This window comes from Corvus cornix, chromosome Z (assembly GCF_000738735.6).
Source record: "Corvus cornix cornix isolate S_Up_H32 chromosome Z, ASM73873v5, whole genome shotgun sequence".
Taxonomy (NCBI): domain Eukaryota; kingdom Metazoa; phylum Chordata; class Aves; order Passeriformes; family Corvidae; genus Corvus; species Corvus cornix.
Window position 1 is genome coordinate 780,661 of NC_046357.1, and position 13,657 is coordinate 794,317.

Below are 13,657 nucleotides of genomic sequence, written 5' to 3' on the forward strand. Positions count from 1 at the left end.
AGATATCTGGGTTTGGGACAGTGTCAGATGTCTCCGTTCTGACATATCTGGAGAGGGGGTTGTGAGACATCTGGATAGGGAGTTATGAGCCAGCTACAAAACCTCTGCTAAAAAGCAAGCTTTGGCACCTCTTCAGAACCTCTTCTGTGGTTTAAATTACAGAGAAACTAGCTCAGTCAAGATTTCATCAACAATGTTGTGAAAGGAAGTCTCTAATTCTCGACAACTTCACAAAGAGGATTTTTCTCTTTTCTGAGAGCAAGGGAACTTGAGACTCTTAAAAATCCAGACCTACTTAGCTAACATGTTTTGTTTCTTTTTTCTTTCCTGGTTTAAGCTTGTTTTCCTCAATGCAGGGATCAGGTGGGCTGAGGCTGAAGGGAATCAACGCCAAAAGGCACGTGAGGATTAAAGGTGGCAGGACAGAGCTGCAGGAGCCACAGCCCTGACACTCTAAAGGCAGTGTGCTGAAGGAAGAAAGCCAGCAGACAGCCGAGCTATTGGGAACAATTTACCCTCCCTACGTCTGGTCCTGACCACCATTATCCACTCCAGGCTCCCCAAAGTGGCTTCCAGGAAGATGTGCTGCTCCCTTTTCTCCGCAGGACCTCAGCTGAGGCTGGGTGACCCGCAGGCTCCTGATATCAACCCCTTGTGTCCTCAGGTGCGTTTTGGGGACGCTTGGCACCCCGTGCTGTGATTTAATGCTCTCATTTAATGCACTCCCAGGGATGCTCCTCCCCGCTCCCGGCATCAGCTGAAGAGGTGCTGGGGGTCTCTCATCAGGACACCGCCAGCAGCAGCAGCTGGGGGCTGTCAGCATCGAACCGCCGCAGCCCCCACCGCAGCAGCCCCGAGGCCCCGGCGTGGCCAGGCCCGGAGCAGCACCGCAGCCTGTGAGTATTTCCTGCGTGACTGAGCCCTGGAGAGCCAGTCCATGACTGCTCCTCAGCCTCAGCCCTTCCCACAGCTCCTGCAGGGCGCAGCCCTCAGAGAACGCCCGCAGCAACAGCAGCTGTGCGCGCTGCTTTCGGGATACTCGCTGTACAGAAGTGCTCACAAAGGCCCGAACAACAAGACACTGCACTTTTCCAGCTTCTGATAAACTCGTGTGAGCCAGCTCTGTCCATCATGCCTGTCCCAAGTATGAGGGATGCGGAGTTACAAGAGCTACAGCACCAGGTTACCGTTCAGAAAGATTTCAACTTCTCATTTTGAGCTCCTCCAAGAGAACATATGTTTCTCTCTGTAAGACCAAAAGCAGCTTGCAACACAAATTTTTAAATATTGTTAAAAATGATGAGCCTCTTGGGTTTTAAAAGCCACTTAGCTTAGCAGGCACACCTATCAGCTCAGTCCCACCTGGGGAGAGGAACGCGGTTCCTGCCTTCTGCCATCGCTGTCAGGGGCGACAGTGAATGTGCTGCCAGAGCTGAAGATGGGAACTTGTATTTTTCAGCCACACTGGTACAACCCAGGACACCTGGCCAGTGCAGACTCAGGTCTCCAGAAACAGCAAAATTTCCTTTTCTGTTCTAACATCGGCTGCCAAAATACCAACCCAAGCCAACAAAGTGCATAGCCACACACACGCAGGCAACAAAGTTGACTTAAATGGCTTTGCTGACCTGCCTGATGACGATGTGCCGAAATACTTTGCTGCAGAAAACCTGCCAGACACAATTCAGCAAGACAAACACCTCCTGGCTTTCTCCACAGGAGCAGGGACCACCAACCACCCTGCAAAGCCAGACCTACAGCTGCTCCTGATGCCTGAAGAGGCCTCCTAGAAACAGAGACTAGACAGGAGTAAGGGAATAAGGTAGGTATTTATTTGAAAGGCTTTCAAAGGTACCCCTGGGGAGCCAGAGGCCACTGCCCAGATGGACCCCAAGGTGGATGGCAGGGCACAGGTCCTTCACACTTCTATAGGCTGGGTTCATTTGCATAGCAGGGTTAATTCTCCAATTAAAGATTCAGTTTAATGATGTAAGTTCCCCTCCACTTGCCCCCCTTTAGAGGCTTTTGGTTTATACTTTTTGGGCCTAGGACGGTCTGGGTGTCTTTGAAGAGCAGCCCAGAGAGGCTTTGTTATGTCTGCCCGGCACAAGAGAGCAGACGTGAACAGGCTACAAGGAACTTCAGAGTTACACACCAGGCAGTGCGGGATTTGAAAAGTATAAAAGTTAAGACCTAAGGCATCACTCCTCACAGCTTACGCATATCCAAGCAGGTGTGATCCCATTATTTTTCCCAGCAGGGGGAAAAGCTTGGTGTCAAATCACCGACCGCTGGCGCACCTTCCTGTAAACCTTCTGTGCATCACAGGCACTGAAAATGGGAGTCTGCTGGAGGAGGGAAGGTGAGAGCAGGGCTCTGGCCATCAGTGTGGGTCCCCTGCGGGGTGGATCTGTGCGGCTTGATCCGGGCACTGGATGGGGAAAGGCGGCACCCAACTTCGATGAATTTCCCTGCAGAGGGCGGCCTGTCCTTGCCTGAGACGGCTCGCAGCCTCAAGAGCTGCACGACTCTGGAATCAGTTCTAGGCAGGAAACACAACTGTTCCCACCTGGCAGCGGCTGCGGAAGAGCTGCCTTGCAGAGTACCAGCCCCGGCTTGAGGGCATCCTCCGAAAGGAGACCTTTGTCTGGCTGAGTTCTGCACCCCAGACACTTCAGATGGAAGCCGGCTCCTGCGGGGCGCCCCTGAATCCTCCACTCAGCTCCGCCTCTTCCATGGCTTCCTTCTCCCTTCACACCCTCTTTTGTCTACCCACGTCCTCAGAGAGCAGATCCTGGCTCTTTTTGTGGTTGTTGCTGGGCAGAGAGCTTGGCGGGTCCAGCAGGAGCCTCAGCCAGAAGTGGAGCCAGAGCAGCTGGGACCTGTGGGCTCCGTGTCTGCCGTTCCCTGGATCAGCTGCTGCAGGAGCTGGGTTCCCTGCAGGCTGCCACTCACTGTCACTTCAGCGCCCTGAGCTAGGTGACCTTTAAAGGTACCTTCTCACCCAAACCATTCCACGGTTCTATAAAAGCTTCACAGCTGGGAAAGGAAACCAGAGCGCACCTCACGCTTTTCATCAGCCAGCCTCAAGGCATTTTGTTTCACCCCCCCCCCCCATTTTACAGGTGAGGCTGAGCACACAGAGCTCGGCAGAGCTCAGGGAGGAGCAGGCTGCAGAGCCAGTCCCAGAGCAGCTCTGCCTCGCTCCTGCACACACATCTGGAACACCAGGGCTGCCTGACGGGAGCTGCGTGTGAGCACAGTGATGCTCATGCGAAGATCCAGCAGCGCAGGGAGACCGTATCGCTCCCGGGGGAGCAGCTCCCAGTGGCAGACGAGAGGATGGAACAGCTTAGCATTTACTGACGGCTCCTGTGTTCCAGGGACATAATTTGGAGCGACGAAGTACCTGCTCTGTGAGAACAGACCCCTCGCCCGGTGGAGAGATGACAAACAGGTCTGCCCATGTCTGGCTTTTAATGAGCCAAGTTCAGCCGGTGTGAAATGTCAGTCGGTGCCTCTGGAGACACAGGAGTCACAGCCAAAGGAAGACACCGGGGCTCCTGCTGCTCAGCCCCTCTGTCAGTGCCTCTCTGATTAAATATTTCAGTTTGTTGCTCAGCAGCTCACAGGCTGACATTTTTGCCACCGTTGCCTTCGGTTCCCTGTTTGTTTGTCCATCAGAGACTGGGGGACAGCACAGCCTGGCTGAGGATTAAGGGCTGACACACAAACTGCCACCGAGGTCTCTGCAGAGACACCACTGCGTGCCAGCAACATCTCTGTCCCCAGACAGGCCTCTCCCGCTGCCATGGGAGGGTGGAGAAGCTCCCCCAGGCTCCGGTGGCACTCAGGAGGTGTCGGGGTGCAGCTCTGGAAGCAGACAGTGGGATGAGATGTACATGGCTCAGAAACAGCACAGGCCATGCATGGGTAACAGGAGCCCCTGATTCGCTGCTAATTTTGGCCAGAAAAGCTGATTTCTCTGCATCCTTTCAGGATGTAGGAAGAGAGTTATGAGCTCTCAGGGCTGTGGGACACAGAGCTGCTCAGCAGGCTGAGTTAGAGGCAGCAGCACTCGAATGTGAGGCCTTGTTTTGCTGCAGTGACAGATTTTTCAGCCTGCCATGAATAAACATCATACACCATCTTCTCTGGAGAGAGAGGCTTTTCTTCTTCCTTCCTTTCAATGCTGACACTTGCAGGGGATTACACAAGGAAGATCTGGGGTCCCCCCCTCCAATTCCTATTTAACTGTGTCCAGGAGGATTCTCTCTTGTTTATGGACCTCCCTGAGCACCGTTTGCCTACGGTGGACACACAGCAGCAGTACACGTGTCCCTCTTGCCTTGCCCAGCCCTCCTCACAGCCAGCTGTGCCGAAGGATTGACTCTGGAGCCTGAGGAGACATTCTCAGGTGAGGCTCTCCTGTCCCCCTGCATGGACTGCTTTGGGGACTGATGAGTCTTCTGTGGTAGGTAGGATGTGAATGCTGCACACCCACAAACATCAGAGCGCATCAAACTCCTATAAAAGTGTGGGCTTCTTGCTCAGGGATGGAACAACTCGAGTACCAACCCCCTCCAGCAAGCTGGAGAAGCAGATGGTTTGTATGAGGACAGCCTGGATCCTCTGCGCATTTCACTTGTGGCCTGCTGGCCTCCTGGGGGTTTTATTCCTACAGCAGCACAGAGAAGCTCTCCTAATGCAGGAATTCTCATCTCCACAGGTGAAGGAGGGTGAGGAGATGTGGCTGAGCTTTGTGATGAGATGGAAGGATGGAACTGTGAGGTTGGAAACAAACCTTCCCAGTCCAGAATCCTGATCCGGAGGCTGGGCAGGTGTTCAGCCCATGGAACACGTTGTGTTCGTGCGCACACGCAGAGTACGTTCTGCTGTGCCTGGCTGAGCCCAGGTCCTGCACGTGGCAGGTTTCCTTCCACCTTTCCCCTCCTAACCACTGCGGAGTGTTTCAGGGAAGGACTTACCTGGGTGACTGGTGGCTTCCCGGCATCCAGCTGCTCGTGGGCACAGGGCTTTGCAGAGCACAGGAAGAATGCTTCGGGCTGGAAGCGTTTTCTTGCCTTACTTCAGGTTACTGGGGAAATGTCGTCCCTTCTGGATACTGACGTGGGGAGCCACCGGGAGATGCAGCACTGAAGGTGTGTGATGGGAAGCTTCTCACTGAACACTCCTGCTGGCACTGGAGCAGTCAGCAGTGGCCAGCAGGATTCAGAGACAGACTTCAAAGGGAGTATTTCTTCATTCTAGTTGTCATCCTGTCACCTATTTCACCCCACCCATACAACACCAACCCACCCTGTTGCTCCGAGAGCAGCGGGCTGAGCACACGGAAACACGGGGACACTGCCCGCTCCAACCCCCGGCCCTGTCCACAGGCAGATGGTTACTCATCCCGGGGCTGAAACTCCCCTCACCAGGGACCTGCCCAAGTTCAGGCTGTTCCACTGACCTCCACTTCCCTCCTGAAACGCCAGACGGACCAGCAGAAATGTCCCAGGATTTTAAGTCGTTACTGCAGTAAGAGTGGAGAAGCAGCCTGCCTGGCACTGCCCCCTCCATCCCGGAGCCGCACAGCTCACACAGGGAGGCACGGCGTTCCCAGGGAGCTGGCTGACCTGGGAACTCTCTCCCCGCACTGGAATGTCAGCGTGCAGCACAGGAGAGGTGGCAGTGGGGGAAAGAGAAGGAAACATAGGATCACTGAATGGTTTGGGAGGGAAGGGACCTTAAAACTTACCTTGTTCCACCCCTGCCATGGGCAGGGACACCTTCCACTATCCCAGGCTGCTCCAGCCTGGCCTTGGACACTGCCAGGGATCCAGGGGCAGCCACAGCTGCTCTGGGCACCCTGGGCCAGGGCCTGCCCACCCTCACAGACAGCAATTCCTTCCCAATATCCCATCTGTCTGGCACTGGAAAGCTGTTACCTTTGATCACACACTGGTTATCTTTACCTGCTCCATCCTGCAGACTGGACTACCACAGTTTCATTTAATCACCCCAGGTTTTGCCCAAGGTATGTACAGCACCACCAGTGTGACCTACGCAGGAATTCGCAGGATGTGCGGACAGGGCAGTGCCCAAGCCCTCACTGAGTGGCCACAGCTGGGCTCTGGGCAGCTCTCACCCTCGGACACGGGAGCACAGAGGGGGAGCAGAGCTCAGCTCACGCCCTGCAGCACCTTTACCTTTACATCTTCTGCCAGGAATGTCACACGCTGCTGAAACTTGTATCAATGTACTCTGGTACACACGAACACTTCATGCAACACCGGCATACACAGGAATTAACTCCTGTTTTTCACAACAGCCTGTGCTGTCAAAGATGTCCTTGGCTACATTCTCCACAAAGCTTCATAAAAATTCATATAAACTTCCTCAAACACCTAATTTTCACTGCAGCATTAATCAAAGCAACCATGCCGAGATCCTTTTGGTACACTTTATCCCGCCACAACCCAAGACCAGACAGAGTGAAACCCTGCGTGAAAAGGTTGTATTTTTAAAGACAGAATCTTTTCTTTTTCCTAAATAAAAAAAAAAGCCTACTCTGAATTTAGCAATATGATTGTTATAAACCAGCTTCACCAGTGCCCAGATGGCAGGTTAAAATACCGTGGTGAGCGTGGCTTCAGAAAGCGGAGATGCACTTTCAGAGGACTCCATTCGCCCGAATATTGAACTGCTTCAAAATCTAACCCTGCCTTTCAGAACGTCAAAGGCAACAATTCACAAGCAAACACCATATGGAGCATTTGTTCTCTCCAATCCCTCTCAGAACCAGCTGAAAAAAAAGAACATTTCAGAGCTGAAATGCCTGCATGCCACACTGTACAGTGTTCTCACTGCAAGCTCTCAAAAGCTGTAGATGGTGGCGTGGAATTGCTCAGAGGGACAGCACTGATCATCTGCAGTCCAGGCTCCAAAAAGTCCACTTGTAAAATTCACTGACACTATGTTGTGGTTTTACTCTGGGATCTGGGTGGGATTTGCCCAGGAAAATCTTCCCGGGATGTCCCCAAAGCCCCTTTGAAAAGCCAGCTGAAGCTGGTATTTTTATTACTGCAATGGTAAAGCTCTGAGGATCTGGTTAGTGCAGCTCTGCGATGGTGTAACAGCTGCTGAATCCCAGCATGATCAAAAATAAACTGCAGTAAAAATAGTCACATATCTGCGACTGAGGAAGAACAATCACTGGGGCAGCGACAGCACCGTTGGAGGCATCTTCCTGACATTTAAAGGCGTTTCTAAATCATCTCCCTGATGGATTCCCAGGCTGCAGCTGGTGGCCAGCGGGTGGCCGTAGTGGCAGGACAGATCCTTGCAAGGAGCCACCAGGAGCAGCCCCCGCAGAGAGGGTTTTCCTTCAGAGGGTTTTTTCTGCTCCCTCTGCTGTTCTTTAAATAAAACCCGGGACAGCTAGGGCCCAGATCGCTAAATCCAGGCTGTCCACCCATCCCAGGGCCACGTGGCCTCGGGGCCCACCACACAGCACCATCAGCAGCAGCAGTGCTCCCGTGTCTCTTTCAGCGAGTGCCTTCTGCAAACCGACTGAAATACCTGACGGGTGATCTCGCACCGCAACGCTTCTTCCAGCTGCGTGAAATGCAGGCGGTGACAAAGCCTGAATTCCCTCCCTGTGACCCTGAGTGCTCAGACAGCCTGAACCTGCCAAAACAAAGCTGGGTGAAAAGCAGCCCAGCACCAAGGAACCCCAGAAAGCAGATAATCCGTGGGACACAGCTCTTCATGTCCATTCTTAAAGGTCTTTTCCAACCTGGATGAATTCAGTGATTTGCGGAAGAAACCTAGACCCCAGTACTGAAATAAACACTTCACAGTAAGAACAGTAATAATTCATAAAATAATTACACACTGCCACGCAAGGAAGGCTCAGGCCTTACATTTTATTTCTGTAAATGAGAGACAGATCTGGCTTGTGATCAGCTAAGCACACTCAGGTAACAAATTAAAGCCACCCCTCTTATCCCCTTTTCCCAGCATGTGACGCTGAGGTTTTAGAACAACATTAAATAACAGCTCAGGAAGCGAGATGGAAATTCCGGAGTGGCGGCAATGCGTTCCGTTTGCTCGCTACGGAGTCCACGTTATGCTTTAACTGCGGGCCCTCAAGACAATACTCTAAAGCAAAACTCTTTCTTTTCATGGCCGTAACAAACAGTCCTGCAGGCCTCTGGGGAAGAAGTAACAGCCCACAGAAAATGGCTTCTGGTTTCAGAGGACGTGGCCACCGCCAACGCCTGGCGAGGAGAGCGCTGGCGTGGTTTGACCGTGCCGAGTTCTCGTGCTGGCGCCTCTCCGTGCTCAACCCAAGGGCAGCAGAGGGCTGTTCCATCTGTCCCAAGAGCTTCCAAAGTCCGCTCTCACCGTGCTGACCTCATCCTTCGGGTCTGAACTCTGCCGGCTCCCCGGCGTCTGGCTGCGAGCTGGTGCCTCTCCCGTCAGAGGATGGGCATTATCAGCTCCTCCTGTGGGCACCGAGGGGCGATGGGACACAGCCGTGGCTCCTGCTGCCTCCTCCTGCCCGGGAGCACGCTCCCTCGAGCAATCCCACTTCCAGCCTCTGCTGGCTGCTGCTGGGCACACAGCAAGGCTGAGCGGGACCGTGGGCAGCGAGCTGCGGGCTGCGGGGGCTGGACTGGATCTGCTCCAGCGCAGGGGTGGCTGCTCCTGGCATCTGAATCTCCCCCACCACCAGTGAAAGTGCTGAGCTTTAGTTGAGGTATATCAATTATCTGCAACACACCAGAAACCAAACCTCTGTTTCTGTCTCATTCCCCCTTTCTAAACCGCTCTGGGGGACACCCAAACACTCAGAACAAAGTCCAGGGACAAATGGCTTTGCCTTTCTGATGCCTTCTTCCATCAGCTTTGCCTTCCAAATGCCTTCTCCACCCCTGCACCTGGCCTTGCACCCCATCCCATCCCCGCAGCCGGCTGCCCTCGCACCGGTGCTGCTCATCGTCTGGAGCAGTGGCATTTCCATCACCCCGATGTGAGATCTTCACAGTAAGAACACGTTTTTGGGCTTGTCAAGGCCTGCTACAGCTAAACCTGCACCTGGTCCCAGCAAGAGCAAACACCAGGGTTAATACAGTAAGCGCTGCTGTTAGTTATCCGAGTCTCACACGAGTTTTCTTCACATCTCAGAGCATTTAGCAGGTTGCTTGTTAAAAGGGTAGAAATAACTCATACAGGAGTAGTTAAATATGGGCCTTGCAGTTACTAATACAGCAGTTTATCTTTTACAAATGTAAGTAGAGCCACTGTGCCGGAGAGCACAGCAACAGGATGGCGAGGAAAGCAGAGACTGTCTTGTATGGCACTATTTACACATCTCCCCTTTAAAAAGCTGCCGAGTTTGACTAAATAGAAGTATAGAACATTTCTTCCATATACAAACTCTTGTTAGCCGATTAACTATTAAGGTGCTCAGAAGTGTGGATGAAAACAGAAGTTACAGTCCATCAGTTGTGTCTTCACCTATTTACACACAGCTGCCTGCTGACACCAGCATCTTCCAAAGACGCTGGGAGCCAAGTGGCCAGTTACAAACCTAACGCTGCAGGAACTGCTGTTTTCTTCACAAGATCTTTGTCAGAAGGAAATCCAGAAGTACTTTAGTTCCTTTTTCAGTGGCAAAGCTGGGCGGGTGCCCTTGCTGAGTCTGTGTGTGTGTGGCTGGTGGTGCCAGGCAGCAGCACACTGTGGGACACCTCGTTCCCAGCTCCCCGCCCCTGTCCAGCCCTCACCACTGGAATTTGCTGGTCTAATGGGCAGCTGTCCGAGGCAGGACTCACAGCACCAGGTTTTCACGCTGAAATGCATCGCATGGGCCCTCCTAAGTACTCGGAAAGCTCAGATCCCCGTGCATCCCCCTACTGCACCCCGCGCAACAGAAGGGAAAGTTTTGGTGTGAGAAACCACAAACCAGCAAAATGCACTTAGCAAAAATTTTGTCTTCATCAGAAAAAAAAAAAAAAACAACAAATCCCCAACGGCCCATATTTTGTAGGTCAAATCTCTTCCCCATTAACATCCTCAGAGAGTTATTTTTTTGTCTCTACCTCTAGTTCCATTCGCTGCTGACCGATGGCTGGCATCACTTCATTCCACACCTGTACTCACACAGGTGCCTCAGAGGAGCTCAAAGTTCGGCGTTTTGGGAACCTGTCCAACCAGGAGGGTACCTGACCATACTGAAAATGCCGATTTTGTCTTTGTCATCTCAAGTTGCTATAGAAAAAGAAAGGAAAAGAAGTTGATTTGACTACTGTTTGTAAACCTACCATGTACTGTCATTTTTCCCCTTGTACATTTAAGTTTCAAACAGGTCCCAGAGATCGCAAGGCAAGATTGTTAAGGCAGTATAAGAAACTCAGTATTTCATTCACACCTCCTGATCCCCTCAGAAGCACTTCTAAGGCATCAAAAGGGGCATGTGGCTTGTGCTTGCCTTTCCTGGAAAAGGCATTTGGTACAGTGTTAAAAACGGATGCTCAGTGACGGTCGGCAGCCGCTCAGCCCCGGGCAGCGGCCGCGCCATCCCAGAGGAAGAGGGAGGCGCAGCGGGGCTTCCCGGTGTGGGTTCCTCACCACCGCTCCTTCTGGTACACCTCTGCCTGAACCATGTCCCCAGGGTGCTCGGAGATGCAGGCCCCGTTGATCTCGTTGAGCTTGTTGTCCGGAAGATCCTCGGGTTTTGTGCAAAGTTTCAGCGCCCTGGAGATGAAGACGTCCAGGTCAAACTCGGGGTCGGTCTCACTGTTCACCTCGGCGGGTTCCTTGTGCAGATGGCGCGGAGAGGAGGGCAGGCTCCGCTCCTGGATCTCCGGCAGAGCGCTGGGACACTCCAGCCCCACCTGCGTGCTCTTCACCCACTGAGCAATCTCCAGGAAGAGGTTGGAGGGTTCCTCTTCCAGCGACAGCTCAGCTGCGGGCGCTATGGTGGCCCGTTTCCAGTGGGATAAATCTAGGATTAGCTTGGGCTCAGAGTAGTGGTGGGGCTTACTGTCCCTCCACAGCAATTTGTCCAAGTAGGAAGGCGACCCCACTTTGTAATCACACGATTTCCCACAATCGGCATCAAATACTCGGTCCATGGATGAGTGGGACAGCTCCAAGAACCTCTCCGAGCTGCTCTGTGAGTATTTCCGTGGGTCAACCTGTGCTTCCTCGGCGGTGGACTCAGAGCCCGCGCGGGGGTCCCGCTGGACCTCGTCCATGTCGTGGTGCTTGTCGTGTCTCCAGTCCAGGTCAGAGGAGAGGCTGATGTGGTACCTGCCAAAGACACGCTGCTGTCAGACACAGGGAGCACGGCTTTGCCGGGGGCAGCAGTGCCCAAACCAGCACACACACTGCTGCTGGCTTGGCCTGCTGCTCTGCTTCTAGCGTCTTACTGATAGCAGAGACAACCACCTTGTGTGTTAAAATATTGGGGTGAGTAGTTTACCAAGAACCTGCGACAGGACCAGAAGCAGGAATAACAGCCCAACAACCAAACCCACTGGCCCCGTCCTTTAGATACCCGTGCATCCCCTCCCCGCCGCTCGGGAGTGAAACGTGATTAACAACATTAATAACCAATCTGTCCCCAGCCCACAGACGGGTACCACAGCGTGAGCTGGGGACAGAACAGTGAAAGAGATGGAACTTAAACCCCACTGAGACTGGACATCACCACTTTACCCCGATATCCAGGACCAAGAGCATTCCTGAAGGGTCACCTTGCTGAGTGGTAACTTCTCGAGCCAGCTGAACTCCCTTACTCACAATTACCTGACAACACCCATTCCTAGCCACGGCCTGACATCTGATTTACTGGCTCTGAACTGAGCTGCCTTTAAAAGAAATGTTATCCCAGGGACTGGGGCTCTGTCACAACAGCAGATTGTTCTTCAGATGTCCCACAGCACAGCCAAAATCATCTCTTGTCCGCAAACACTCGGCTGGTGCTGCAGAATCTACAGCCCTGTACCACATGTCCCCAGCTGGGAGGTAGGACAGCCTCAGCCTCAGCTGCTTGTGTCACACCAAGCAAGCTGACTGTGGAGAAGGTGGCAAGGCGACCTCCAGCAACTGATTTGCTGCTTTGGGGGCTGCAGCTGGCAGGGATGCTGGAACTGTGGGGATACACTGAAGACAGACATCCTGCTTCCAGCCTTCCTCTTCACCTGACTGACCTGGCTCCCCCCTGACACTTGTTCACTCAGGCAGAGAGACAGTGAAGGCAAGGGGTTTTTTTAGGTAATTTTCTCAATGCTAGTGAAGTCTAGTGGATTAGGAAGGCAAGGGGATTTAACTGCCATGCAGAGAGGAACAATGCTCCAGACATCCTCAGCCAGCTCATCCCCCTCAGCTGGAAGGAGCTCTACAGAAAACTGAACCCAGTTAATTTAGCTGCTTCTTCTTTTGTTCTACCTGCCCCAGCTGTGGGACTGGCGCAGCAACTGGGGTAATCACCTAGGACGTGAGAGACCTCAGCTCAAGGCTGTGATCCATTCTAAACTTCCAGTATGGCTTTCAGCAACCCATTTAAATGTCAACACAATGCAGGACTTTTTACAAGGCGCCCAGATCCATGGCCTCGGGGGCTTACGCACCTTGAGAAGTGATGAGTGTAGCACTCCACATCAGGCCCCGTCCCCAAAAGGTACCAGAATGATAGTATTTTGTAACCTGTATTATAGGGACAGAGGGCAGACGGAAGGGCCACAGAGCCACTTAAACTCAACTGAAGACAACACGGGCTGTGAATAAAACCACGAGCAGAAAGGTGCTCAGCGACCAGGATGTGCAGGCTCGGCTTCCAGCCCCTGTGGAAATCCACAGTGAGCCTCTGGTCGGCTTCAGCGAGGCGCCAGCTTGGGCTGGAATTGCAACATGGTATAAAGAGGGAAAAGCAGGTGTTCCTCATGGGTCTGGAACACGTGTGATGGAACCCAGGCAACAGCACGTCAGAGGCTTACCAGTCCAGTTCTGCCTAAAGCATTTAAGCCAGTACCTGCTCTCCAGCCCAGCCCTGGTTCTGTACCTGTCCCAGTTGGACATCTGGCTCTGGTTAGCTTCCATCAGCAGGATATCATCAATCTCGTCCTCGATCCGGAACGGGTGCTGAGACACAGGCTCGTCCTCAGGGCAGGAGTACGGGCTCATGTAAGGGTGCTGCAGGCCCATCTCGGCCGTTAATCGATCCATGGGGTTAAATGTCAGTATTTTCTCCAGAAAATCAATAGCTGCGGAGCAGAGACAAACAAGCTCACTAATTCCTCACAGGCAGTAACAGCTTCCTTGCCACGATGGGTCTCGTGGAGCCCCCATGACAAATCCCCTCCAAGTAAGGAATGAGTTAAAGGTCACGCCCCAGGTGGACCTAAACCAGGCACGTCAGCCCCTGCTGCATCCCCTGTAGCCCTCACGGGAGCCGTGAGCTTGCAGGAGAGCAATCCTGCAGCCCCCAGGTGTCACCTCTTCTAGCACAGCAGGGGAAGCGCGTTTCACACCCAGTGCTACGGCCCCCAGCAGGATGCTGAAATCTCACCCCAGAAAGACCTTTGGGTGGTGCTGGGATTTGACCCCACGCTCTCAGATCCATTCGTCAAGCACGCGGCAT

The 13,657-nt window shown here is 53.2% G+C and overlaps 1 protein-coding gene across 5 annotated transcripts in view; it reads right to left on the bottom strand.

Annotated features, from left to right (window-relative positions):
• Window positions 1-7,911: 7,911 nt before the first annotated feature.
• Window positions 7,912-13,657, bottom strand: part of MAPK4 (mitogen-activated protein kinase 4) — a 45,936-nt gene continuing 40,190 nt past the window's right edge. For 4 of the 5 annotated variants that reach the window (XM_039567130.1, XM_039567134.1, XM_039567133.1 and 1 more), the window contains 3 exons: window positions 13,079-13,280; window positions 10,642-11,325; window positions 7,912-10,281 (listed from right to left, as the gene is read on the bottom strand). In XM_039567130.1, the coding sequence (XP_039423064.1) occupies window positions 10,269-10,281; window positions 10,642-11,325; window positions 13,079-13,280 (899 nt within the window). In that variant the 3' untranslated portion in view covers window positions 7,912-10,268. Of the gene's footprint in view, window positions 11,326-13,078; window positions 13,281-13,657 lie in introns of all 5 variants that reach the window. The other variant, XM_039567135.1, reaches the window with a different exon arrangement.